General features: G+C 54.4%; 2 protein-coding genes across 2 annotated transcripts in view; one reads left to right on the top strand and one right to left on the bottom strand.

The window, feature by feature from the left end:
- Positions 1 to 3,295: 3,295 nt before the first annotated feature.
- Positions 3,296 to 21,820, bottom strand: TRIP13 (thyroid hormone receptor interactor 13). Its single transcript, XM_007955797.2, has 13 exons — positions 21,729 to 21,820; positions 20,371 to 20,536; positions 17,054 to 17,183; positions 16,396 to 16,451; positions 15,590 to 15,680; positions 12,503 to 12,575; positions 8,463 to 8,526; positions 7,607 to 7,693; positions 6,905 to 7,011; positions 5,451 to 5,604; positions 4,495 to 4,607; positions 3,638 to 3,707; positions 3,296 to 3,391 (listed from the first exon to the last, which is right to left on the bottom strand). The coding sequence occupies exons 1-13, from the start codon at positions 21,818 to 21,820 to the stop codon at positions 3,296 to 3,298; spliced, it is 1,299 nt and encodes a 432-aa protein (XP_007953988.2).
- Positions 21,821 to 22,022: 202 nt separating this feature from the next.
- The window catches only part of BRD9 (bromodomain containing 9), a 27,562-nt gene continuing 23,193 nt past the window's right edge, over positions 22,023 to 26,391 (top strand). The window contains exons 1-4 of the mRNA XM_042782955.1: positions 22,023 to 22,074; positions 22,416 to 22,630; positions 22,947 to 23,079; positions 25,546 to 25,606. Of these exons, the coding sequence (XP_042638889.1) occupies positions 22,023 to 22,074; positions 22,416 to 22,630; positions 22,947 to 23,079; positions 25,546 to 25,606 (461 nt within the window). The remainder of the gene's footprint in view (positions 22,075 to 22,415; positions 22,631 to 22,946; positions 23,080 to 25,545; positions 25,607 to 26,391) is intronic.

Raw genomic sequence — 26,391 nt, 5'->3', positions numbered from 1 at the left:
TCCGAGGAGTGGCTGGTGGGTTTGAACCGCCAGCCTTCTGGTTAGCAGTCAAGTGCCTTAGGCACTATGCTACCAGAGCTCCCCCTGCTGCCTTTACCACCCTCCGAACTGTGCTGGCTGTCTCCACCTGACCAGGCCCCCTCAGTTCACTGCAGCCCCCTGGGCCCCTTCCACGGTAGCGAATGATCCTGCCTGGAAGGGCCTGGAAGATGGGCTGATCTTCCGACAGCCTGAACCGCCCACTGCCTTCCTCCTTGTTCTGGTTCCCTAGTGCTGCTCTGACAAGAATATACCACACATGGGATGGCTTGAACAAACGGCTTCTCGTACAGTTTGGAGGCTTTAAGTCTGAGTTCATAGTGCTAGACTCTAGGGGTTGGGTGAAAGCCCCTGAAACCTTGGTCTTCAGCTCTGCCTCCTGTTCCCAGCCCACTGAAGCTGGAGGCTCTTCTTCACTCAAGACAGCTGCTGACTGCTGAGGTTGACAAGCCCAAGGTTGACAAGTAAAAAGGCCCAGTCCCAATGTTGCCAAACCACACAGCCGACCATTGATTCAAGTCCATTAAAAGTCCCCAGGTTGGCAGAGCATGGCAGGCTGCTGAACAATGACTCAGCTACATACAGGGTTCAAGTGTGCCTTAAGCTAGAGATGGTTCCTCAAGGCTTCTCCTTATATAGAGGAAGCAGACCACATCCCCAAGGCAGCTACTCAGCTGCTCACAGTAGAATCCACCATGGAGGTGATGACCAGTCTCATCATCCAGGTGCCCAGCCACTCAACCAGGCCCAGCCACGTTGACACACAGACTGAACCACCATACTCCTCCCCCTCCCCCTCTGCCAGTTGGGCTGGATTTGCTGTCTTCAATCCTTACCCAACCCTTCCCCCCACCCTGTCGAGTCTGACCACACCTGCTCCCCAGCACCCACTGCTCCCACGGGGATGGCCTGGCATCATATCGGTCCCCACCTGCACCACCCAGTGAAGCTGTTTCCCCAAAGCCGGGCACCAACTCTCCACACGTCCACCCAAAGCTTCCACGTGGGTCGCAAGCGGGTGCTCGGAGGAGCCAAGTCTGTCACTGCCGTCCTCAAGCTGTGTTGCCAGCCCCCTTCAGGGCTGCCCTCGGGCCGGGCTGCAGGAGGGGTCAGTGACAGGCTCAGCTCCAGCCCCTCTGGCCCACTAGGCATCATGGCGGCCACCTTTTCTTTGGTGTGCCCTGGGGGACAGCCATCTGTGGGACTTGGGGTCTCTGTGTCACGAGCAGGTCTGACTGCCCTGCATTGGCACATCAAGAATGTGTTCCTCTGGGCTCAGGACCATGGGTGCAGGGGACATCAGGGTCAACTGGCATAACATCCTACACAAAACACTGTTCTACATCCTACTGTGGCAAGTAGCGACCGGGGTCCTAACAGCTTGCAAGTGGCCATCTAGATGCAACGACGGCTCTCTCCTCGTCCAGAGCAAAGAAGAATGAAGAAAACCACAGATGCATGGAAACAATTAGTCCAAGTGACTGGTAGACCATGTGATCTACAGCCTATATGACCATGAGACCAGAAGAACTAGATGGTGCCTGCCACTCAGAGGGGCATCTGTGTAGGAGATCCTCTATAGAGAGGGAGAACAATGTGGAACAAAACTCAAAATCATTAAAAAAGGGGGGGGGAGGTAGGTGGGTGGGACCAGGTTTGCTGATCTGATAGAGCCTGGTGAAACCTCTGAGACTATGGCCCCTAGCTGCCCTTCAGGTCTGGAATAGAACCCATCCCGTGGCTTCCAGCCAATTAATTGATAGGCATATGGGGTGAACATTTACATTACACAGATACACTCCTTGGAGCAATCAATCATGGGAGAACAGAAGGGCTGTGTATGCACAGGGAGACAGCTGGGGGGGGGGGCAGAACACCTGGAAGGGAAGGACTTAGGGAAGAGGTAACTATGGGGAGGAAGTGGGAAGAGAGCTATTACATTGTGGGGAATTGCAGTCAATGTCACAAGACAAAATGTGTATGAACTGTTGTATGGAAAATGCATTTGCTCTGTAAACTTTCACTAAATCACAAAAACAAAAAAAAAATGATGAATGGTAAAAATAGTGTCTCCCTGGGAAGATGGCCCTGGTGCTTCCTCTAGGACAGAGATCTGGGCTTCCATGCAGCAACACAAGCCATTGAGTGACCACCATAATAGGGCTCAGGGGCAGGGGGGCAGCAGACACCCAGCTCAGCTCCCATGAGCCCTCCAGATGGGGGGTGGGTGCCAGACCCACACTGAACCCAAGGCCGGGGCTGCTTCACAGGAGCCCACGTCTGCGTGCTGTTGCTGGGGAATCAGCCACCACGGCTATGGCAGAGGGACTGAACCCTGAACCGTATGGATCTGTTCCCCTAGGCGTAGTAGCTACGGCTGCACCAGACCGTGCAGCCCTGGAGCCACCAAGAAGGAAAACAAGTACTGGTGGGGGAAAACTTTTAATAAAATCCAAAACATTTGAGAGGCACATTTAAGCCAACCAGGAGAGAAAATTCTGGAAAATAGCGTTTTAATACTTAAAAGTCCTACAGCAAAATATAATCTGTCCCTTAAAACTGGACTTCAAGTATAAAATGTGAAATTTACTTCAGCATGAAATAAACAGAATGCATAACATCCGTGGAATACATCAATTACTGCTGGATTTCCTCTACGCTGTTCACCCGACTTCCCCCGAGACGTGAACCACATCTCTGAACCCACGAAACCGGAACACCGCGTCTCGGAGGCAGCTGATGGGTCTGGGCACACACACGGCGCCCCAGCCCCTCCCGCACGCATGTGGCTCCCCGTTCCAACCCCTTGGCACGGGCTCTGCTCCTCCGAGGTCCCCAGGCCCGTCAGCGTGAAACGCAGGGAGCTCCGGAGGAACGTGGTCAACGAGGCCAGGCTGCTTGCCTTGTTTCTACATGATCTCCCTTTTCCTGTTATAACAAAGTGCAGACAGTGGTGCGGTGGGAGCAGCAGGAGGCAGGTCTTCATAGACACAACTTGAACTGCTGGCATCCAGAACTTCCTCAAACAGTGGGCACGCCGGGCCACCTGTCCTCCAGTGGGCAAGAAGCCACAGGACAATGACCTGCTTCTTGTCATGGAGCTCGCAGCGTGGGGACACGGCCTCCAGGTCGGTGCTGAGGTGACCGGGTACAGGGTGCTCGGAGGGATGTAATGTCCCAGCTGGCTGGGAGGGTCCTGATGGGCCCTGGGCACAGCATGGCTGCGGGAACACTGCGGGGGAGCCAGCACCGAGGATCACACACCACTGGAAAGCTTCTTCCTCTCTTCAAACTGTCGGTCCACCGCCAGGGACAGCGCTTGGAGAAAGCCCTCGATTGTGACAGTGGGGGCCTAGAAAGGACGCAGAAATCAGAGCGCCTGGCCCCCACTGGGCTGCCCCGACCCCTACGCACAGCGAAAGGAGCCAGCTATACGTGTGGGAGTGTGTGCGTGCCCTTGCAGGTACATGTGTGATCACGTGTGTGGGTGGGCAGATGCACACGTGGCCGGCCACCTTCCCCCAAGGACTCGGCACCCCAGGCTCCAGGTGCTCCTGCGCTGCGTGGCCCGCAGACCGCCCTCCGTGGAGGCGCTCACCTGCACATACAGCGCGTGGGCCAGGAAGGGGAGCTTTCGTAGGGCACGGCCACTGAGACCTTCGCTCTTCCTGTTTGGGGAACAGCCACAGTCAGGGTGGGGATGGTCGGGCGGGGGATGGTGGAGAGGGACCGTTAGGGTGGGAACCATAGGAATGGCCCACGGGCCTCACGGCTCATTCAGGTCAGCCTGGCAGCCGCCTAGTGGGGCCAACAAAGCCTTCACCTCCCTGGGTGTCTCAGGCCTCTGTCCATGGCCCCAGGCCCCACCCACAGGCTGCATGGTAGAGGGCGGGATCCGGTGACCATTTCCCATGGAGTCCCCAGAGAGGACACTCTTAGCAGTCATGGAGGTGCTACTTGGCCACCTGTCACTGTCTCCTCTGCCCTGTTAGAGCCAGGACCTGCCTGTCACTGCCTGCTCTGCCCCACAAGACCTCAGACCTCACCGGCAAGGCCTGTCACTTTCCTCCTTCCTGCCCATGCCCCTGTAAGGAAAGGCACCCTTCCTGAGCCTGAGCCCTGGGAGGCCCTCGCCCACAGTCCCACAGGCAGCTGCTCTCTGGGTAACCCTTCCATCCCAAAGCACCGCCACGGGCCCTGTGATCACACACGAGGTTCTGGGGCAGAGTCTTCCATTTTCCATGTCTCTACCTGCTCATCTGCAGAATCCAACTGCACTTAAGAAAACCCCTTGTGCGCAAGGCACACCCTGTTCTGTGCCTGCAGCCTTCCGCCATCTGACCCTGCGGCCTGCAGACCTCTCCCAGACCTCCTGGGGTGGGCTGCAGCGCTCCAGCCCATCCTCAGACACCCAGGCCTTGTGAGATGGGTTCTCGGTGCAGGGGTCAGTCCCACCTGGAGATCTCGCTGAGCAGAAGGCTCAGCCTGGACACGTTGTTCTCAATGAAGCCAATCATCTCGAGCTCCCGCAGGGTCAGCAGCTGCTGCCGGGGGTAGATGATCTGACACTGGAGAGAGACGCTGGGTCACGGGACGCCCGGAGAGGCGGCGGGGGCGGACACGCTGGGTCACGGGAACGCCCGGAGAGGGGGCGGGGGCGGACACGCTGGGTCACGGGACGCCCGGAGAGGGGGCGGGGGCGGACACGCTGGGTCACGGGACGCCCGGAGAGGGGGCGGGGGCGGACACGCTGGGTCACGGGAACGCCCGGGGAGGGGGCGGGGGCGGACACGCTGGGTCACGGGACGCCCGGAGAGGGGGCGGGGGCGGACACGCTGGGTCACGGGGACGCCCGGGGAGGGGGCGGGGGCGGACATGCTCAGTTACAGGGACACTGGGAGGGGGGCAGGGGCAGACCCGCTTGGTCACGGGGATATCAGTTGTGGGAGGCACAAGACAGACACACATGGTCATGGGGATGCCGGGGGCGGGGGCAACATGAGACAGACACGCACTGTCACAGACATGCCTGGCCCCAGGGACACCTAGAGAGAGGGGCCTGGAGGCAGACATGCACAGTCACTAAGACGGCCACACAACAGGCGGGGTCTCCCACACTGCCAGCCACAGGAATTGCGTTAGATGGCCCATTAACGGTGTGTGCTGAGGATGGCCATGGCGGCTCTTGTTCTCGTGGGGAGACTGCACAGACGGTGGTAAGTGCAGAATCGGATGACGGTCGGCCACGTCCTCCCTTCCTCACTGTCTCTGTGTCAGCTCACTGAGCAACAGAAGGTGGCCCTCTGTGCCGAAGAACCCACGGGCACAAGCAAGCTAACCGGCCAGGACATGCAAGCTCCAGCCATACGGGGTGGTCTGCAGCCGCACCACGTGCTGGCCTCCCAGCTCACCTTCATCAGCTCCTCCAAGCAGGACAGGTAGATCCGGAAGATAGCAGCTGCTGACGGGGGCCCGACGTACTGCTTGATGTCGGCCCTGTCCACGAAGGCCACGTCGATGCGCTCTGTGATGTTGGACGTGGTCAGAATCACCACGTTGGAGTGCCTGTGGGGCACAAGTGAGCTAGGGGAGGCCAGGGCAGCTCCAAGGGACCCCGCATGTGGGGAACCCAGAAGAGCCGGAGCGCAGGAAGGAGGCAAGGAGAGCTGCAGGGAGGGTCCCGGGGGTCCAAGGCTGTGGGGAGTTCCCAAGGAGAAAACCTGTCAGTTCTAACAGGAGGAGGCAGGGCTGGGCTGGAAGCCAGGCGATGGTGGACAGACAGGCAGGTGGGAGGGGAGAGCACACGCGAACGACAGGCTGGAACACACAGGAAATCAGAGCCCCTCTGCTGTAAGCACCACCGTCAGCCTCAGGAGCTTCTCCTTCACACCTTCCAGCCTGTCCCCTCCCTCCTCCCTCCACACCCTGGGGCTTGGACTCTGCCCCCCTCACCCTCCTACCTCCCTCCACACCCTGGGGCTCACTCTCTGCCCCCCATCCTGGAGCTCTAAGAGTACTGAGGAGAGGGGCGAGGATTCTGGCTAGCAGAGGGCATGTGGATGGGGGCTCAGGTTTCTACATCACTTCCTTGAGTATCTGGTTAGTGGGAGTCAGCCCCTAACCTGCCCCACTTGGGGATAATGGCACAGGCCTGGTCCTCAAGCTAGCAGGGGGAGCAGGCTGACGTCACCCCCAACCACAGCAAACGCTGGGGTGTCAGCGCAGATGTGGCCAAGTGGTGCTGCCTTGATTCCGTCTTACACCTCTGCACCAGGTGCGGTTTGACAGGCCTGAGTCCTACCTCACGTTTTTAAACTTAAAAAAAAATTAAGCTAATCTCTGCTGTGGACTGAATTGTGTACCCCAAATATGTACTGACATCCTGACCTCTGTGCCTGTGAGTGGGACCCTGATGGAAGTGGGTTTTCTCTGTGATGTCAATGAGGCCACATCAGAGCAGAGCAGGTCCTAAACCTGATCCCTCTACAGCAGGGCAGAGACAGCAGGACACGCGCAAGGGGGACGGGGCATGAAGACAGACATGCACACAGACACCTCCGCAAGCCTGGGACACGTGCAGGGGAGATGGTGCATGAGGACAGACATGCACACAGACACCCCTGCGCCCAGGACACGTGCAGGGGAGATGGCCCAAGAAGACAGACGAGCATGGCAGACGCCCTGCAAGCCCAGGATTGCCAAGGACTCCTGGCAGCTGCTAGAAGCAGAAATTGATGAGGAAGCCCCACCTCCCCCTGCCCCAGCTAGTCCCTGAATTCAGACTCCTGGCCTCCAAACCATGAGAGATAAATGTGGTCTTTACAGTCTGGTCATGACCCGTCTGTCCTGACACCAGGCAAGTTACCTCTTGATCTGGTCAATCTGGGTCAGGACAGCATTGACCACGCGGATGGCATCTGATGGCTCTGTGCCTGCCCTGCAGGCATTGCGGGCTGCTGTGAGACTCTCCACCTGCAGGGACAGGCACCAGGTCAGCCAGATGATCCGCCCAAGCGGGAGCTCCATGGGCAGCACCAGGGGACAGTTGGCTGAGTGGATGCGCTCTGCGGCTAGGGGGCGGGGAGAGGGGAGAGCGCCTGTGTGACAACAGGGAGGCCAGAGCCCAGGATGGGCAAGGCACAGGCTGGGGCCTAGGATGGGAAAGGCGTGAGGAGGGTGGAGCCTAGGATGGACAAGGTGCAGGGAGGCTGGGGCCCAGGATAGATGAGGTATGGGGAGGGTGGAGCCTAGGATGGACACGGCGCAGGGAGGCTGGGGCCCAGGATGGGCAAGGCGTGGGGAGGCTGGAGCCCAGGATGGGCAAGGTGTGGGAAGGGCGGAGCCCAGGATGGACAAGGCGTGAGAAGGGCGGAGCCCAGGATGGACAAGGCGTGGGGTGGCCGGAGCCCAAGACGGACGAGGCATAGGGAGGCTGGAGCCTAGAATGGATGAGGTGCAGGACGGCTGGAGCCCAGGATGGACGAGGCATGGGGAGGCGGAGCCCAATGTAGCATGAGAGCAGGGTGTCTGGTGAGAGGTGGGAGTTCCTGTTGGTCAGCAGTCTCACCTCGTCAATAAGCACAAACACCAGGGCATCTTTGTTGTCTATCAGATCTTGAATCTTCTGGAACATTTTGGTCACCAGCTTGCCACTCTACAACCAACATGTACTTTCAGTGTTGAGCACATGGCCAAGGACACATGCACCTGTAGCTGTTAGCCCACCTCCCCTGGAGACCCCAGACTGCACCAGAGCCAGGTGACCAGGCCAGCCGAGGGGTCGACCTAATGTGCCCTGTGCTTAGGAGCCTGTGGGGGTGGAAACTGGACATTCGTGCCCCAGTCCAAGACCCTGTGGCCTGGATACCTCATTTTTATGGCCATAGCATGCTTAGCCACTGTCCTTGCTGACTCAAAGGATGGCAGCTGCAGCGAGCACACTGTACACTCCCTGAGCTTGTTCCCTGGAGGCACACCCTGTCCCCAACATGCTGCTTCCTGACTCACCACCCGCTAGGGACGCATCTACCTGGTGCCTCGGATAAGCACTGTTTCAGGGTGGGAGTGCCCATGATGTCATCTCACTCGACCCCTCAGTCCACAGGTGGCAGAATGAGGCCTGGCCGCTGAGGCTGTGCCCAGCAGGAGGCAGGCTGAGTGGATGCTTGCTCTGCTCTCCTGAGTCTGCCAGACCCTTGGACCACACAGCTGAGGGGCTGGGAGATGATCTGTGGGGGTTCCACTCAAGCCTGGGCCTGTTTCCACTGCTGCTCGCCCTTGGGCCTCCCAAGGCCATGAGGCCCAGTCCTCATGTCACCTGCTTCTCCCCCAATGCTTCCGGAGGGGTGAGGCTGCCTAACACCCAGGGCATTTTCTCAATGACAGTGGTGATGATGCAGGGAATCAGTCAGAACTGAACTTACTTCTGAAAACCACTTGGAGAAGAGGCTGTGACTGTTGATCTCAATCAGCTGGCCGTAGCGGTACCTGAGACAACACACATGGGGCCAGGACAATCTGTTAACACGCTAGTCCCATGGCTGCATCTCACTCCTGTAGCTTAGTTGCTCTCAGGCTCCTAGCACTGAGGATGGCCAGCCTGCAGGTCTGCGGTGTAGTAAATTACTTAGTGTGGCTTTTCTACCCATCAGTCTCTGTAAACTCCAAGGTGGGATTTGCTATGAGCAACTGAGGAGCTCCTGATTGCTAAAGTTGTCCACCTGGAGTATTTCTGTTGGGAGTGGCACAAAACAATGTTCTGGGAGGTTCCCACTCTCTCTCAGGTGCTTAGAGTTCTGATACTGTGATTGGCTAGTTTGACCACTCTGCCGGACTCAAAAGGAGGCCTCCTAGAGGCAGAACTCACGCTGACTGCTGGTTGAGGAAGACATGCTGCTAAAAGAGACATGCACTCCTGAAAGAGACATGTGCTGCTGGGAAAGAGACGCAAAAGACATGCACTGCTGGGGGAGAGACTGTGAGAGACTTGGCTGAGATGGTGGGCTGGGAGAGAGAATGAGTGTTTTTCTGAACTTGAATTGTAGCCTGTGGTGCTTCCCTAATAAACCCCATAATCTGTGAGTTCTGCATGGCCACTGTAGCGAATTATCGAACCCAGGAGAGAGGTGGTGGGTGCTTTGGGAGGAATAGTTGGAGAAATGGCTGGAGGGAGGCAGCATGTCTGGCCTCGTAGGAATAGGCCTTGGGCTATTGATGGTGATTCTGTCTTCCTCTTGTGGGATTAGAGGAGGTCAGAACATGTGGCCTCCTTGCCCTTTTTGCAAGGCCTCTAGAAACACTTACAAGGAACTGACATATGCAGCATGCTACGGGGAAATCTGTCAGGGTGCACCCAGCGGTTCCAGAAGGCAGCATGTTCAGCTCAAGTCAGACAGCACAACAGTGCTCTGAGTCAGAGTAGGAATAACTCCCACGTTCCCTTCAAACACCAAAGAGACAAGATAGGAAGACCCAACTCACTAACACCCAACAGGTGGCTTTTTCATCCACTTACGATTTACGCTCCTACATTTAAAAAGCATCACCACACACGCCCTGGAGAGAACAATCATGGGAGAAGGAAGGGTTGCTTATGCACAGGGAGATAGCTCAGGGTGCAGAAGAGTATGAAGGGATGGACACTGGGAGGAGGTAAGTATGGGGAGGAAGTGGGAGGGGAGCTGCTGCATTGTAAATTTTGGTCAATGACATGAGACAAAGTATATGTGAACTGCTGTATGAAAAGTGAATTTACTCTGTAAATCTTCACCCAAATCCTAAAAAAAAAAAAAAGCATCACCAGCACTAACAGAGCAGACCAAACAACATGCCTCCCGAGCTCAGCCACAGATGAGCTTTTCTCTGCCCAGGAAACCATAAGGAACAGGGTGGCTCGTTTCCTGAACCAAGTCACATCCTGTAACCCTAGTGCCCTGGAGCATGGATGGCCATCATCGCCACTGCCATGGACTGAATGAGTCCAGGACTCACTGCACGGGTCACTTTGGTGCCCTGGAGTGTGGATGGCCAGTGCCATCGCTGCCATGGACTAAATGAGTCCAGGACTCACTACACGGCTCACCCTGGTGCCCTGGAGCATGGACGGTCAATGTCACCACTGCCATGGACTGAATGCCTCACCCTAAAGGCAGCTGCTAAGTCTGATGTATCTCGTTTCCAAATAAAATCAAATAAGAAACAAGGCTGTGATGAGACAAAGCTGCCTCCATGTGCCGTGTGCAATTCTCCTACATGCGGAGTCCACGGAAGAAAAAAGAGGACTCTCCAAAGCATCCCTGGCTTCTCATTTGAAAGACGAAAGAACAAAAGGCCATTTACTAATACTGCCAACTAAAAGAAAAGAAAAACAAAAGTCAACCAGTGACGTAAAGATTGTATGCCTATCAAACAAACTCAATTCTACTTTGATGACCAAGTAGAAGGGAGAACCATGCTAAGCTTGCCAGTGCTTTGGAGTCCCTGGGTGGCACAAACGGTTAAGCACTTGACCACCAGCTGAGAAGTTGGCAGTTCAAACCCACACAGAGGCATCCTGGAAGACAGGTCACACGTGGCCTGGAAAACCCTGTGGAGCAGCCCTGTCCGCATACACGGGTTGGAACCACCTCGACGGCGAGTAACAGCAAGGAGGTGTAGAATAAATACCACGTCCAGATCTTTGCACTCGAAACGTACTACCATCTTCACCTGGATGGTCCATAAAACTGCCCCAGAGATCGTCAAAGCACACAGTTCAGTTTGTCAAAACAATGGCCTTGATCATCAACACAAAACAAAGGGTTGAAATAAACATTTACCCACTTACGAGACACTAGTTAATGTCACCACTTCCTTGCAGTCACAGTGGAGTAACAGATCAGAGTTAACATCAGCACTTCCTTTCAATCACCAGGGAGTAATAGGTCAGAGTTAAATGTCAGCATTTCCTCTCAGTCACCATGGAGTAACAGGTCAGAGTTAATCTCAGCATCTCCTCCCTCAGTCACCATGGAGTAACAGGTCAGAGTTAACATCAGCATTTCCTCTCACTCACTGTGGGGTAACAGGTCAGTTAATGTCAGCATTTCCTCTCAGTCACCGTGGAGTAACAGGTCAGAGTTAACATCAGCATTTCCTCCCTCAGTCACCACGGAGTAACAGGTATCATATTTACTCTCTTGCCTTGAACAACTTGAAAACAAGACAAACCCTGAAACCACACTGGGCCACAGACAGTAGAGGGCTGTGACCTGAGAAGGGTTATGTGGGGTGCCCTACAATCCCTGGCTTCCTTCCTGTAGGCATTTCCACACTGCAATCCTCGGAAAAGCCAGCAGAATGTGACCATGTCACTGTAAGTCCAGGGAGTCTGTGGAGTTCCAGAGGTGAGGAGGACACGCAGGAATAAAGCCTGGAATCATTGTGGGGTTGACAGCTGAAGCATGTCAGGAGAAGAGCACAGTGACTTAGAACTGTGAGGGACAAAGTTCCCAGAGTTCACACACAGAGTGTGCACTGGCCATCCACAGTGTTTTCAATGGACCCTGGATGGACCATCTTCTAGTACCGACACTACACTAAACCCCTAGAGCCCCACGTAACAAAACTTAAAAACAAACCTCAAAAGGATCACACTAAATCACAAGTAATTAAAATGGCTACCAGCCCAAAGCCCAATGGTCTCCAAAGGAACACAACCCAATCTAGGCACTAACAATCCAGCATTCTGTCCAAAATCACTCGACATGCCAAGAAGCAGAAAAATGCGACCCGCAATCAGAAGAGAAACCAATCGACAGAAATGAAACGTTAACAATGACGGAATTAGTAGAGAAGAGCATTACGACAGCTATTATAAACAAGTTCAGGAATTTTAACAAGCACATGAGGAAGGAAATAGTGGGTGCAAAAAGAAGCCAAAGGAACCTCCAAAGAAGAAAGCATGCTACAGGATACGAACTTAAGCCTATCAGACTACAGAAAATCAGCGACCTTGAAGACGTACAGAGAGAAACAGTCCAAAAAGAAACAGGCAGCAAATTTTTAAAAACTGAAAAAAAAAGACAATAACAAAATCAGAGTGGCAGCGACCCGTGGGCTCCAGTATTAAGCAGTCTAAAGTGTGCACTCATGCATTCCCATGGCAGGTGGGGGCAGGGAAAGCAGGTAGGGAGATGCTGGAACCCACCAACAACAGGACACATTCCCAGCTATAATTAGAGACTTCCACACTCCTGACCTCGCCAGCTACAGAACACTAGCCAAGATGGAACATGTGCTGGTCAAGCAATGAAGCTCAGCAAATTCAGAGACTGAAGCGTAACTTAAGACAGGCGACGCTCAAAGCAGAGGAGTTAACTGATTTAGAATGAAGGAGAGGCACCTAGTAAGATGATTAAAACAATAAACAAACAGAGTGAGCACCCCACTCCAGCAGCTCTCTTCTCCTGTCACTACAAGTTACCTGTTTGAGAGCCTGATGGTCAGTTTCTGGGCTAGTGCTTTACACAGGGACGTTTTCCCAGTTCCTGGGGGACCTGTGACAGAATTCAAGCAAATGCATGTTTAAGACAGCACTGTAACAGATTCTCACAAACAACACTGGCTGCATTAAACCAAACCCCCTGCTATGACTTAATTCCAACTCACAGTGCCCCTAGAGGATAGAGTGGAACTGCCTCAAAGGGTTTCCAAGGCTGATAATTTTTCTAAAATTTTATTGTGATTTAGGTGAAACTTTACAAATTCATCTTCTATACAGCAGTTCACACACATTGTCTCATGACATTGACTGTAATTTCCCACAATGTAACAGCTCTCTTCCCACTTCCTCCCCATAGTTACCTCTTCCCTGTGTCCTTCCTTCCTATGCTCTCTTGCCCCGCCCCCCCCAGCTGTCTCACCGTACATACACAGCCCTTCTATTCTCCCATGATTGATCTCTCCAAGGAGTGTATCTACCTAATGTTCAGCTCATATGCCTTTTATTTGGCTGGAAGCCACAGGAATGGGTTCAATTCCAGACCTGAGGGGCAGCTAGGGACTGTAGTCTCAGAGGTTTCACTAGGCTCTATGGGACCAGCAAACCTTGTCTTCTTCTTCTTTTTTTTTTTCTATGATTTTGAATTTTGTTCCACATTGTTCTCCCATTCTATCCAGGATCTCCTACACAGACCCCCTGAGTGGTTGACAGTGGTAGCCAGGTACCATCCTGTTCTTCTGGTCTCACAGTCGTATAGCTGAGGACTGCATGGTGTATCAGTCCCTTGGACTACTTGTTTCCATGCATCTTTGGTTTTCTTCATTCTTTTTTGCTCTGGATGAGAGACCCATCGTTGCATCTAGATGGCTGCTTGCAAGCTTTTAAGATCCCAGTTGCTACTCGTCAAAGTAGGATGTGGAACAATGTTTTTGTGTAGTATGTTATGCCAATTGAGTTTGATGTCCCCTGTGACCACGGTCCCGAGACCATAGGTCCAACTACTTGCTCCCTCTGGGTAGCTGGAGATGGCTAAGAAATGACTACAACCTTGTCTGAGGCTGACAATCTGTATGGAAGCAAAGTCCAAACCACACCCACTGCTGTGGAATCAATTACAATTCACAGCACCCCTAGAGGACAGAGTGGAACTGCCCCACAGGGTTTCCAAGGCTGTAATCTTCACAGAAGCAGACTCCAACATCTTTTACCAGTGGAGCAGCCAGTGGGTTCAAACCACCAAGCTTTTGGTTAGTAGTCAGATGCTTTAACCACTGTGCCACAGAGGCGCCTACATTTATTACTAGTTACATTAGGCACAGGATTTGTTACAAGAGGGAGAAGACTGGACGCTGTTAACATAGTGCTTTGTTAACTCAGACGGCAGCTGCACTGGATGCTGAAATGACACTCAACGTTAAGATGCACTTTAAGAGAAGACTGGCTCCTCCATGGGTGCGAATCTCCCCTTTCTTACCTGCCCCACTTGATGAAGGGTCAACTGTTAGAGTCTATGCTGTGCATCTCATTCTGTGGGTTATGACAAGGCTGTGGTTGACAGCTGCATGTGCGTGCGTGTACACATGCATTAAAGCAGAGACGCTGCCAGTGTACAGCCAGGCATGTGCTATTGGAAGGCCCTGTTCCAGTTATACCTACACACACATGTATGCCAAGTCACATCAAACAACTTTGCTGTGTGAGTCGTGGAACTTTGCCACTGTGCTAATGGAGTGGCCCCGTGTCTCAGAAAATCAAAGAAACGAAACCTTAGCTAACTTTGGATACCACTTCCTCTCCTGCCAACCGTGCCCCTAACCCAGTCACTTTTTCAGATCCTGTAATTTATCTCCCACCCCTTCCACCTCTTCTGGCTGCATAGCCTCTGCCAAGTGCACTAGGTCTGTCACCTCCTCCACAAGGCCTGCCCTGAGCCCAAGGCTTGGCCAGTTCAGAGCAGCTGTACAGCCCTCACTGCACTGAGGTGCAAGTCTGACACCCGTTCACTGTCTCCTTCCTGCACCTACAAAACTGCTGGAAGCCAAGCCTGCCTGGCCAACATCATACAGGTAGCCCAGCAATAACTCAACACACAGGACACAGGAGGTGCTTGCTATTATTGAACTGAATGTCCACTGCTTACCCATGGCCAGGAACACTTGGCCTGATGTACTTTGGACCCCACTCAGCACTATCTTCTAGTCCAGGCTCATGGCCCCCACAGTAGTGTCCCTTCCCCCACACCCTGTGAAGTCCCCTCATTAGGGCACCACACAGAGCCACGCTGCTGGTCCCACATGTCTCTCTTGGTAAACAGGGTGAAGGGACCACCCTCAACCATGCTGTCAGGACCTCTATGTGGGACCTACACGGGCCAGAAGGGCCAAAGCCAGTCCTGCTGTCCACGTGCCCTGAGGGGACCAGAAGACAGTGCAGAGGGTGTGACATGGAGACACCCAGCTCGTACTCCCATGGCACCACCCACAATCAAAGGCGAGCCATGCAACTGGATGTAGAGAAGATGAGGCCCTCAGCTACATGCTGACCTGCTGGTCCTGCAGTGTGCCGCTGGCACCCACCATTAAAGGACAGTGTCCATGACTGAAAGACAAGCACCAGATCTCACTGTCCTGAACAGGTGGCTACCTTGGCAACTCTAGGAAGGTCCCTCCCCTCCATTCAATGCCTGTCACCTTTCTACCTGGTGATGCTGAAAACCTTCACCTGTCTTTTCTTCCAGGAACCAGCAGACAGGACATGTGTAAAACACACTTCCTGTGGCTCCTGCTCATGTAAAAGGAGCACTCATGATGAGTTCCCACCAGCTGGGACACAAGGCCAAGTTACCTGAGAAGTTCCTAATGCTACAAAAAGAGGCCACGGACAGTGAGTAGTTCACTGCCAAACAGGGCCAGCAGTACCACCAAGCTCATGGAGTGGGGCTTATGTCAGAAAGACATGTTCTAGGAAAGGCTCCATCAGAAAGTGAGGTTCTAACTTCCTGCAGCAGGATGAGGTACATGCAGAAGTGCAGTTCTACCCACGATGTCTGCAAGCAAACAGCAGTTTTACCGTGCAGCAGCACGACGCGGTTCCAGGCTATGAGGTTGCTGTCGACGTTTTTCTCTGAAAACAGTAAGGTCGTCATTACGTAGTCAAGGAGCTGAAGGAAGACAAGGAAAGCAGCAGATAAAGGACCAACGGCGCAAAGTTTCCCACTAACACGCCTCAGGGCCTGTTCCCAAGGGGAGGGGAGCAGAGGCCACGTGTGGAGACCCCACCTCCAGACACCTGAGCCCTGAAGGGCTTCCCTTCAAACGGCACTGAAATCCAGGAGATGAAGGCCCCCACTGCCACACAGAACCAACAGAAGGTGACTTTTATTTGAGATGCCAACAGGGAAATTATCCCTATGGGTTGACCAGCAACCAGCCAGCTCCTACTAGAGGGCTCAGAAGGGGCAAAGGGCACAGCAGCAGTGGCTAAGAGCCTCCACCACCTGGGCTTAGTCCTCAGGGCTGCTAGGAGCCACACCAGCCCAGGGTCTGATGGTTCTAGTGCAGACCTGCCCACCAGAAGCTACCCTGGCCCAGGCTCCTGGACCAGCTCCAGTTCAGATGCCACCCCCCACACACACCCTGGCAATGCCTCCTGAACCCCAGTGAGTTCTGGAGACTGTAATTCAGAAGCACTGTCTTCAGTCTATTCCCTGCCCATCGGGAGCACGCCCAGGGGTGCCATCCAGGCCACAGGCTGCTGTTGTCAGCAGGCCCCAAAGCCCACCTGAGTTCACAAGGCTCAAAACAACACGGAGGAAGCACGGTGCAGAGTCTGGTTAGTGTGGCGGGCTTTTTCAGGGAAAATTGGTAGAAACTTACGTGTGCCTTCACTTCCACGTCGTACACCAGGCTGTCCCACAGGCCATGGAATTCCACTAAGAACAAAATAAGGGTGTGATGTTAGGGGCACGAACACTCACATCCCACATACTGGTTTGCACCTTGGCTCCCAGTGTCATGACGTGGTAGGGCAGTATCTGATCACATGAAGTCACAGGTGTTTAAATCTTTCTTAAAAATGTAACTTTCTTAAAATTAAAGACACAGAATATACAACGGTCCCGTGTGAGTGTGGAAAGACAGGGAGACCGAGTCACAGTGGGCACTCCCATTCTGCCCCATGCACAGCTATTTCTTAGGGATCTGCCTTACGAAAGCACCAACAGTGCCCCTACCTGCTCCACAGTGGAGGGCTCGAGCAGCACTGAATGGGGAGCACAGACCCGATGACAAAGTAACCCTAGGACTTGCTGCAGGCACACTGGCAGACTCTGCAGAGTGTCAGGACCAGTCAGGGGCCAGCCCAGCGGGGTACTGTCAGCCCTCGCAGCCAGACATGCTGTGAGGACAGGCCAAAGGGCAGATTCTGACACAGGAAGTCTATGTAGGAGATAGGCACTTGGAACCCGCTAAGCGGGCATACAGGGCACTTGCAGCCCTTCTGTCCACCTCGTCAGCACAGTGCCCCACGCTGTACCTGCAGGCAGAATCCAGTGGTTTGCTGCAATGATGCTTTCTGACTCTTCCTCCAGGTTTTCACTGCTGGGACCATCTTCATTCAGCTGGAAGATGTGCATCATGACCGTGCATGTGCTTAGATTGATGGGCTGAGGCAGGAGGAGAACATTAGCCAGACACAACACTGAGCCACACAATGCGTGTGAGAGTGACCATCAGACGCTGAGGTCCACAGCTGAACCATCAAGGAGACACACCACACTGCTTGGGAGAGTGACTATCAGACACTGAGGTCCACAGCTAAACCAACACCTACAGACCACACTGCTCATAAGATTATTCATCAGACACTGAGATTCAGAGCTAAAACAATACCTACACACCACACTGCTTGTGAAAGTGACCATCAGATGCTGAGGTCCACAGCTAAACCAACACCAACACAACACACTGCTTAAGAGAGACGCTGGGGTTCACAACTAAACCAACACCAAGACACACACTGCTTATGAGAGTGACAGATGCTGAAGTCTACATGGAAACCATCACCAAGACATGCATTGTTCACGACCGCAAGAGACGCTGATGTCCACAACTAAACCAACAGCTACAACCATACTGCTTGTGAGAGTGCCTATCAGACGTCAAGGTCTACAGCTGAACTCAACAACACACCACACTGCTCATGAGCGCCCACCAGACACTGAAGTTCACAGCTAAATCAGCACTCATAAATCATACTGCTCGTGAGAGTGACCATCAGACCCTGAGGTCCACAACTAAACTAACACCTACACACCACACTGCTTCTGAGAGTGCCCATCAGATGCTAAGGTCTACAGCTGACCTCAACTACACACCACTATTCATGAGAGTGATAATCAGATGCTGAGGTCCATAGCTAAACCAACACCCACACACCACACTGCTTAAAAGAGGGTCCATCAGACACTGGCGTTCACAACTAAACCAACACCAAGACATACACTGCTTTTGAGAGTGACAGTGAGGTCTACAAGTAAACCATCAACAAGATATGCATTGTTCATGACACCAAGAGACAGAGGTCCACAGCTAAACCAACAGTGACACAACACACTGCTCACTAAAGCGACAATCAGATGCTGTGGTCCATAAGCAAAGAGAACATACAGAATTATGTGAAAAACTACGTCTCAAGTGAAGTGATAAAAGCAATTTTATTTCAGGTTTAAGATTAGTGGTTTATTAAGTGTCTCAACCCTTCTTCCATTTGGGGGCTTGCATCCTATTCAAAAAAACCTTTATTGCTTCCTGTAATTATAAAAGTACCAACTACTTACTGAAAAAATGTAAACAATGCAAAATTATTTGCATCTCCTATAATCCACCCCGTGATGTTTCATGTATGCACATAGAATTATACATGTTCTACCACAGTTTTCTAATTGCGCACATTTCCACTCACTACTTCAAACAACTCTTTAAGTACTGAAGAGCAAAGATGTCACTTTGAAGACTAAGGTGTGCCTAACCCTAGCTAAAGGAGCTCTGGTAGCATAGTACCTAAGGCATTTGACTGCTAACCAGAAGGCTGGCAGTTCAAACCCACCAGCCACTCCTCGGAAGGAAGATGGGGCAATCTACTTCCGTAGTGATACTGCCTTGGAAACCCAAGGAGGGGTCACTATGAGTCAGATATGACTCCATGGCACACACAACAACACTAGCTAATGGTGTTTTCAATTGCCTTACACGCATGTGAGAGCTAGATGATGAATAAAGAAGACCAAAGAAGAGTTGATACTTTTGAGTTGTGGTGTTGACAAAGAATACTGAAAGTACCATGGACTGCCAGAAGAAAGAACAAATCTGTCCAGGAAGAACAGCCAGAATGCTCCTTGGAGGCAAGAATGGCCAGATTTTGTCTCATCTACTTTGGTCATGTTGTCAGAGGGACCATTCCCTGAAGGATATCATACATGGTAAAGTGGGGGGTCAGCAAAAAAGGGGAAGACCCTCAACGAGATGGACTGACACAGTGGATGCAACAATGGGCTCAGGTACAGCAAGGACTGTGAGGATGGCACCTGACAGGGAAGTGCTTTATTTTGTTGTACACAGGGTTGCTGTAAGTCAGAGCCGACTCAACGGCATCTAACAAACAACAACATGGTTCAAAACCATTTTATGTTGTATGGAAATTTATTTCATTTTAATGGCTATATTATATATCACTGTGCATAGGCATCAAATTAAGCTCTGGTAGCTTAGTGGTTTAAGCATTCGACTGCTAACCAAAAGTTCAGTGGTTTGAACTCACCTGCTGCTTCATGGGAGAAAAATAAGGCAGTCTGCTTCTGTAAAGATTTATAGGCTTAAAAAACCCTACAGTACAGTTACATTCCGTCCTACAGGATCACTGTGAGTCATAATCAACTCAATGACAGTGGGTTTGGTTTTTGGTATATGCTTCAAATTTGTTTAACTGATCTGAGTGACAGGTAGTTGTATTTCAAGATACTTACACTCAGTAAAAAAACAACGGACGTTTTTGTTAGTATATCTCCACAAGCTTGCACAATGACCTGCTGAGGTAAACCCCTATAGGTGAGTCTGCAGAGTCAAAGGTGACACTGTAAACAGGGAGAGACACCCTCCAGATAGGCTGTGCCCTGCTGTCCTTCCACCAGTGCTGGGCAGTGCTTGCCTTTGGCTCATGCTGGCCAAAACCGAGAATTAAGGCACCGAATCTTAATGGGGATAAACCCAGGCAACACCAGAACAGTTAACCCTAATCCAAAAACAGGAGGTATATCCCCAGGCAAAATTTATTGCCCAACCAGTTATGCAAGATGGGTTCTTTGTAAGATGTAATGGGCTGTGTCCAGCACCCACCACTCACACGCTGCTTCGTTTGAGTCCATGCATAAACTCCAAGCTGGTAGGGGAGCTAGTCTGTGCAATGGACTTGAACTGCAACTGCTGGAAGAAAGCCCATCTCCCCTGTGCTGCCCCAACATCTCCTATGGTTCCAGCACATGTGTGCACCACAAGTGTTTGTCAAGAGAATGGATACAGAAGGACTAGGGCTTGTAAGCATTGCCCCCTATCCTCACAGTGTCGTCTTCTAACGTTTCCCAGTCTGTCTCTCCACCGCATGGCTGCGCCAACACCAGGGTCTGCATCTAACTTCCGGCACCTGGTTCGTAATACGCAGCAGCCAGCCAGCACTCGCTGACCCATGCAGACAGACAGGCTGGCCAGTTGCTGACAATATGGTATCAAAGCCCCCCACATACACTAGCACTTGCTTGTGTGTAGCCAACAGCTCCACTACTGGGGAGGGTGAGTTACCTGGGGGCCTTTAGCCTTCAGCTCTGTGTCAACGATGGACACAGACTGCACGTTTCTGGTCAGAAAAGGCTCGTCGAACTCCGTCCACGTGTAATCGCCAAACACAATGTTGTGCCTGTTCAGCAGCTTCCTGACGCTCAGCTTTATGTCTTCCGTTTTTGCAGTGCTGGGTGAAGGGTTAATAAAATCAAACCTCACGCTCATTTACACACAGCCAAGATGGAATACTACAGAAAAACAAAATTCGGGACTATCAGACTCCTGGAAATAATTAATGACTAATGCTTGGGGCCCATAAAGTTACAGGGATACTGCTTCTTCAGTCAGGAAGAAGCAAGCTGACTGAAAGGAAGGGACCAAGGGGGTGGGGAGGAGATCGCCGGACTTGGCTGACTGAACCCAAAGACGTCTTACACCTGGAGACAAAGAAACCAGGAGTTCAGAAAAGCGGATCAAAAGACCCTGAGACCCTTGCGGGCTGGTCTCCAGCGCGGACAGCCCGTCGTTTGCTCTGACGCCCACATCTCTTAAACAAATGGTCCGTCTCTAATTTTCCTGGCTTGGTTTCTCTCGGCTGCACTGGGAGGGCACGTGAGACACACAGGTCCGGACCGAGCTGAAGCGCGAGATTGCTTTCCTCTTTAATCAGACGGGCGTCAGGGGCAGGCCCCGTCGGGGCACCCAGCCTGTGGAGCCGGGAAGCCGCCGTCTGCCCGTGGCTGGGCTCGCTCGCACCGGGCTGGGCTATTCCGGAGGCGGGTCGGCCCGCTGCAGTGTCTGGAGCGACGCTCAGCTAACGCTGGCTCTGTCACTACGGACCAGAGACCGACGGCAAGCACCCGTGGGGGGGCCCGCGCCTGGGCCAGAAGCTGACGGGGTCCGCGGGCCTCGCCGCCGCCTCCCGCCCCTCCCAGATCTGCCGCCCTGCCCGGGTGGCCCAGGCGCGGGCCCCCCCGGCGCTGCGCAGCACAGCGCTCCACTGCGGGCACTGCGACCCCGGCGCCCGCGTCCCCGACCGTCTGGTCCCGTCTGCTCCGGACCCACCCGCCGAGTGTGGCTGCTGAGAGGGGGTCCCTGTGACCCGCTGCCCGGAGGCAGGGCCGGGACACCAACGGCTCGGGACCGGCCGGAAATCCGAAAGCCAAAACGTCCCTGAGGGGAGGCGACTGAAGGGTCTCAGCGCCCCGCCCAAAACGGACACCTCCGCCGAAACTTCGGGCCTGGGCGCCGGGCCCACCAGGTTCCACTCGACCCGGGGTCGGCTCTTCCTCCCAGGCGGGTCGGGATTCGAGGGCGAGCGCGGGCCGGCCTCTCGGGCCCAGCTCGGGGCCGGGGGCCGGTCCGCCCGTGCATCTCACCTGCTGCCGCGCTGGCGCACCTCCACGTGCACGGTCTGCGACTCCGCTACGCAGGGCAGCGCCTGCTTCAGGTCGCCCACCGCCTCGTCCATGGCGCCGCCGCCGGGAGTCGCGAAGCCCCACGGTCGCCTCCCTCAGCGGCTCGGTCTCCTCAGCCGCGCTTCAAATCCGCCGCGCCCGGTGAGGCAGCCCGTGACCCGGAAACGCTCGCGCCGCGGGCGGGGCCACTTCCGCCGGTCTCTGAGCGGAGGCGGGGCGGCCGCGCGGCGCTCGGGCGGGCCCGGCGGCGGCGCCATGGGCAAGAAGCATAAGAAGCACAAGGCCGAGTGGCGCTCGTCGTACGAGGGTGAGCGCGCGGCCCGCGTTTTGTGACGCGGCCGGGCGGGCGTTCGCGGGCGGGCGTTCCGGGGTTGTGGGGTTCGGAAGCTGGCGCTGGACGAGGTGGACGGCCGCCGGGGCGCGGAGCTGCGGAGGTGGGCCGGCCGCGCGCTCCCCGACCCTGAAGCGCGGGCCCCCTCGCGGTCGCGAAGGGGATCGGCAACCGGGACAGGCGGCGACCTCGGTCCCCATGGGCCTGCGAGCCATAGGCGCCCCCTCAGTAAGGCAGCCCCTCGCGTGCCCCCGAGCTGCCGGTGCCCTGCCCGCTGGGCGCGCCGCGAACCCTCGTCCCTGTCGCCTCGGGCACAGATTACGCGGACAAGCCTTTGGAGAAGCCCCTGAAGCTGGTCCTGAAGGTCGGCGGGAGCGAGGTGACCGAGCTCTCGGGGTCTGGCCACGACTCCAGTTACTACGATGACAGGTCCGACCACGAGCGGGAGAGGCACCGAGAGAAAAAGAAGAAGAAAAAGAAGAAAGCCGAGAAGGAAAAGCATCTTGACGAGGAAGAGCGCAGGAAGCGGAAGGTGACCCGGCTGCGGCCTGGGGGCGGGCCGTGCAGGGCCTGCAGCCCGGAGGGAACAGCGGCTGGCTGGCCGGGCTGCAGACACCCCGGGGAGCCTTGCCACCAGGAGGCTGGGGCTGCACCCACACAGCGGGGAGACCCGTGGGGAGCTGGGCAACCATGGGGAGCCCATGGGTCCGCAGTGGGCGTTTGCACTCGGGGACGCCCCCCTGGGCCGGCTCCAGGCGCGGGCCGTCTGGGGGCAGGCACTGGTGGCTTGTCTGTGCTGCCTGTGTGGGGTCTCTGGGCCATGCTTCTCACCCGGCCCCTGTCTGCAGGAGGAGAAGAAGCGGAAGCGGGAGAAGGAACACTGTGACACGGAGGGTGAGGCCGATGACTTCGACCCCGGGAAGAAAGTCGAGGTGGAGCCGCCCCCCGACAGGCCTGTCCGAGCTTGCCGCACGCAGCCAGGTGAGTGTTGGGCCAGAGGTGCGGGGGGCAAGGGGGGCCGCCTCATCCCTGTAGGAAGGTTTGGCGTGTTTGAGTTTTTAGGGAGACGGGCAGAAAGGAGGGATCTTGCTCCTCCCAGGGCCTCACGGCATTCTCGGGTCCTGCTTTCCCATTCAGCATCTAGAAGGTAGGCGCTTCCACATAGACTTGTGAAAAGAAAGCCAGAAAAAACACTCCTTCTAGACTATGTGTGGCTTGCAGTCCCTAGCTCCCTGTCTGACCTTTGCCCCTGCCCCGAAATCCACTCTCTTGGCCCTCACTTCCCCACATGGGTTGGGCAGACTGGCAGGAGCAGGTGTGTCAGGAGGTCACACAGGTGGTTCCCACTGGGAGGTGGCAGTTGGGGGGAGTGCCTCTGCCCAAGTGTCGCCGCTTGGTGCCCATCCATTTAGGGTCCGAGTGGTGGGTCTGTAGCTGCTTAGTGTCGATGTCGACCGCAGCATAGGAGCTGGAGGGTGTCAGTGAGATCTGCCAGGGCCCTAGAGAGAGCACGGGCCAGGGTGGCATTGGCCAGAATTCCCAGCTCACAGACCCCTCTCTGTCCCCCACTCTCCCAGCTCTCAGCACTGGGTGTGATTGGGGTGTTGATATTGTGCTGGAGTGGTTCTTCCTAGACCCCCAATGTCCTGTGGTTGGGGTCATCTCCCCAATAGTAGAGGCTGAGGCAGCAGGGTTGGGAGACATGCTCGCAGAGAGACAGGAGACAGCCATGCTGGCTTAACGTGGGGAAGCTCTTGGGCCTCTGCTCCTCCGGCTGGGAGCCAGGTTTTCCTCTCAGTCTTTGACACCAGGTGACCCTGAGCCAGTGGCTGGCCTGTGCCTCAGGCCCTTCGTTTCTTGATTTTGGGTCAACTGCCTCTGATTTGTTGGGGTGAGGGAGAGAGGCATTACTGATGTTTTTGTGAGCAGTATCCCCTTCCTGCCGTTAAGTCGCTGCCATGTGAACAGGTAGGGCAGGTGGGGTCATTGCTGGGTATAGTGGAGTTGGAGAGGTTGGCTACAACGTGACAGCGGGTAGGCGAACACATCTGTAGAGTTTGTGCTGTTGGCAGTAATGTATGCCTTAACCCGGTTAACGTACGTGTCAAGTCGTGACCCTCAGTTACCTGAAGTGCTTTTGCGATCCACCCAGGGCACCCTAGTTCTACTCTTTTACTGTGAGTTCTCTCTTCCGTTTGGGGTCTTTCTTATTTCACTCAGAGCTGAGTCTGGGCATACTTGACTCCCTCTCCTGGAATTTCTCCCACGAATTTTGGCTGTCCCCACTGAGGGATGTGTCCTAGCAGAACTGTTCTTTGAGGGACAGCTGTGGGCTCCTAGATGTGGTCATACTGCATCCTCCTGGTAATCCCATGTTTTTACCTTAGTATGTGGTCATCTTAGATTCTTGTGGAAGTCCCATGTGGTATGTGTTTTCACCCTGACAGGTGATTAGCCCACGTCTTTGTGGGGTCCTGTGCCCTGTGTTTGTTCACCCTGAGATCCGGTCACACCACATCATCATGGGCCCCATGCCCTGTGTGTTCACTCTGAGATGTGGTCACACCGTGTCTTTGTGGGCCCCATGCCCTGTGTGTTCTCATTCTGAGATATGTTCACACCTTATTTTCACAGGCCTCATGCTCTGTGTGTGTTCATCTGAGATGTGGTCACACTGCATTCTCATAGGCCCCATGCCTTGTGTGTTCACTTTGAGATGTGGTCACACCATGTCTTTATGGGCCTCATGCTCTATGTGTGTTCACTCTGAGATGTGGTCACACCGTGTCCTCACAGGCCCTGTGCCTTGTATGTGTTCACTTTGAGATGTGTTCAGACTGCATCTTCACAGGCCTTGTGCCCTGGTACGTTCACTCCTAAGGTGTGGTTATGCTGCGTCCTCATAGGCCCTGTGTCCTGTGTGTTCACTCTGAGATATGGTCCACCATGTCCTCACAGGCCCCATACCCTGTGTGTTCACTTGATGTGGTCGCACTGTGTCTTTATGGGCCCCATGCTCTGTGTGTGTTCACTCTGAGATGTCACACTGCATTCTCATAGGCCCCATGCCTTGTGTGTTCACTCTGAGATGTGGTCACACTGTGACCTCACGGGCCCCTGCCGGTATGTTTTTATCCCTGTGGCACACGTGAGGGCCTCGAGGAAGGACTTCAGGAACTTGAAGAACCTGTGTGAGCAGCAGTAATGGGTGGCTGTGGGGTCCACCTGTGTCCGCAGCCTCGCCCTTGTGTTGACACTGTGCCCGAGACAGGATGTGCAGTGCCGTGGCTGGGCCACAGTGGGCCGCAGCTCCCACCAGGAGCCTGGCCGAGTCTGGCTGAGCTGTGCAGCACCAGCAGGCAGGCCCACCATGAGGCTGCAGGGCCGCGGAGCCAGATCACAGTCTTTCATTCACTTCCGTTGCTTTATTTTCCGTTGAATTGTCAGCCGAGAATGAGAGCTCGCCCATCCAGCAACTGCTCCAGCACTTCCTGCGCCAGCTCCAGAGGTGAGCACTGCGTGTGCGAGGCATGTGGGGGGCACAGACACGGTGCCGCTGTGTGTGCAAGGCGTGTGGGGAACACACAGACAGACCACTGTGTGCTGTGAGGCATGTGGGGTTCATGTGGATGTGGTGCTGTTGCGTGTGCTGTGAGGTATGTGGGGGACAGGCCACTGCTGTGTACGCAAGGTATGTGGGGGACACGTGGACATGGCGCTGCTACGTGTGCTGTGAGGCATGTGGAGGACAGGTGACTGCTGCGTGTGCTGTGAGGCACGTAAGGAACATTGTCAGTGCTGTGTGTGTGAGGCATGTGGGGGACACAGACATGTACCATTGCATGTGGTGCGAGGCATGTAGGGGACTTGTCAATGTTGTGTGTGCAAGGCATGTGAGGAACATATCCCTGCTGCGTGAGTGAGGCCCATGTTAGGGACATATGCCCACATTACTGCTCTGTGTCTCTGAGGCCCATGTGGGGGACACATCATTACTGTGTGCTGTGAGGCCCGTGTTTGGGGATGGGGCTGATCTGTCATCTCTGGGTTTTATCTCATGGTTTCTTCTCTCCTTTTTATGACCTCTGAGCTTGGGATAGCGCATACATTCTAAAGCTCGGTGAAGAGAAATAGAGGAATGAGGACTTGCCTCAGAGACCACCCGGGCAGCATTCTCAGCATTCTCTCTCCAGCCTTCACAGGATACACTTGTCAATCCTGGCCTAGCTGGGTTGGCAATTTTGTGTGTGACGAAAACCACAATTACCACTTTTTTTCTTTTTTTTTTTTTTT

The sequence above is a fragment of the Orycteropus afer genome, unplaced genomic scaffold, assembly GCF_000298275.1.
Source record: "Orycteropus afer afer isolate SDZICR_OR568_19922 unplaced genomic scaffold, OryAfe1.0 scaffold00541, whole genome shotgun sequence".
Taxonomy (NCBI): domain Eukaryota; kingdom Metazoa; phylum Chordata; class Mammalia; order Tubulidentata; family Orycteropodidae; genus Orycteropus; species Orycteropus afer.
This window is presented reverse-complemented; position numbering and strand designations above follow the sequence as displayed.

Coding starts and splice junctions, on each gene's coding strand:
- TRIP13 (XM_007955797.2), bottom strand. CDS start 21,820: ATGGACGAGGCGGTGGGCGACCTGAAGCAGGCGCTGCCCTGCGTAGCG. Junction 7,012..7,606: donor TGTTTGTGCTTATTGACGAG/GTGAGACTGCTG, acceptor CTGTCCCTGCAG/GTGGAGAGTCTCACAGCAGC. Junction 3,392..3,637: donor CCCACGCGCTGTATGTGCAG/GTGAGCGCCTCC, acceptor CGTCCTTTCTAG/GCCCCCACTGTCACAATCGA.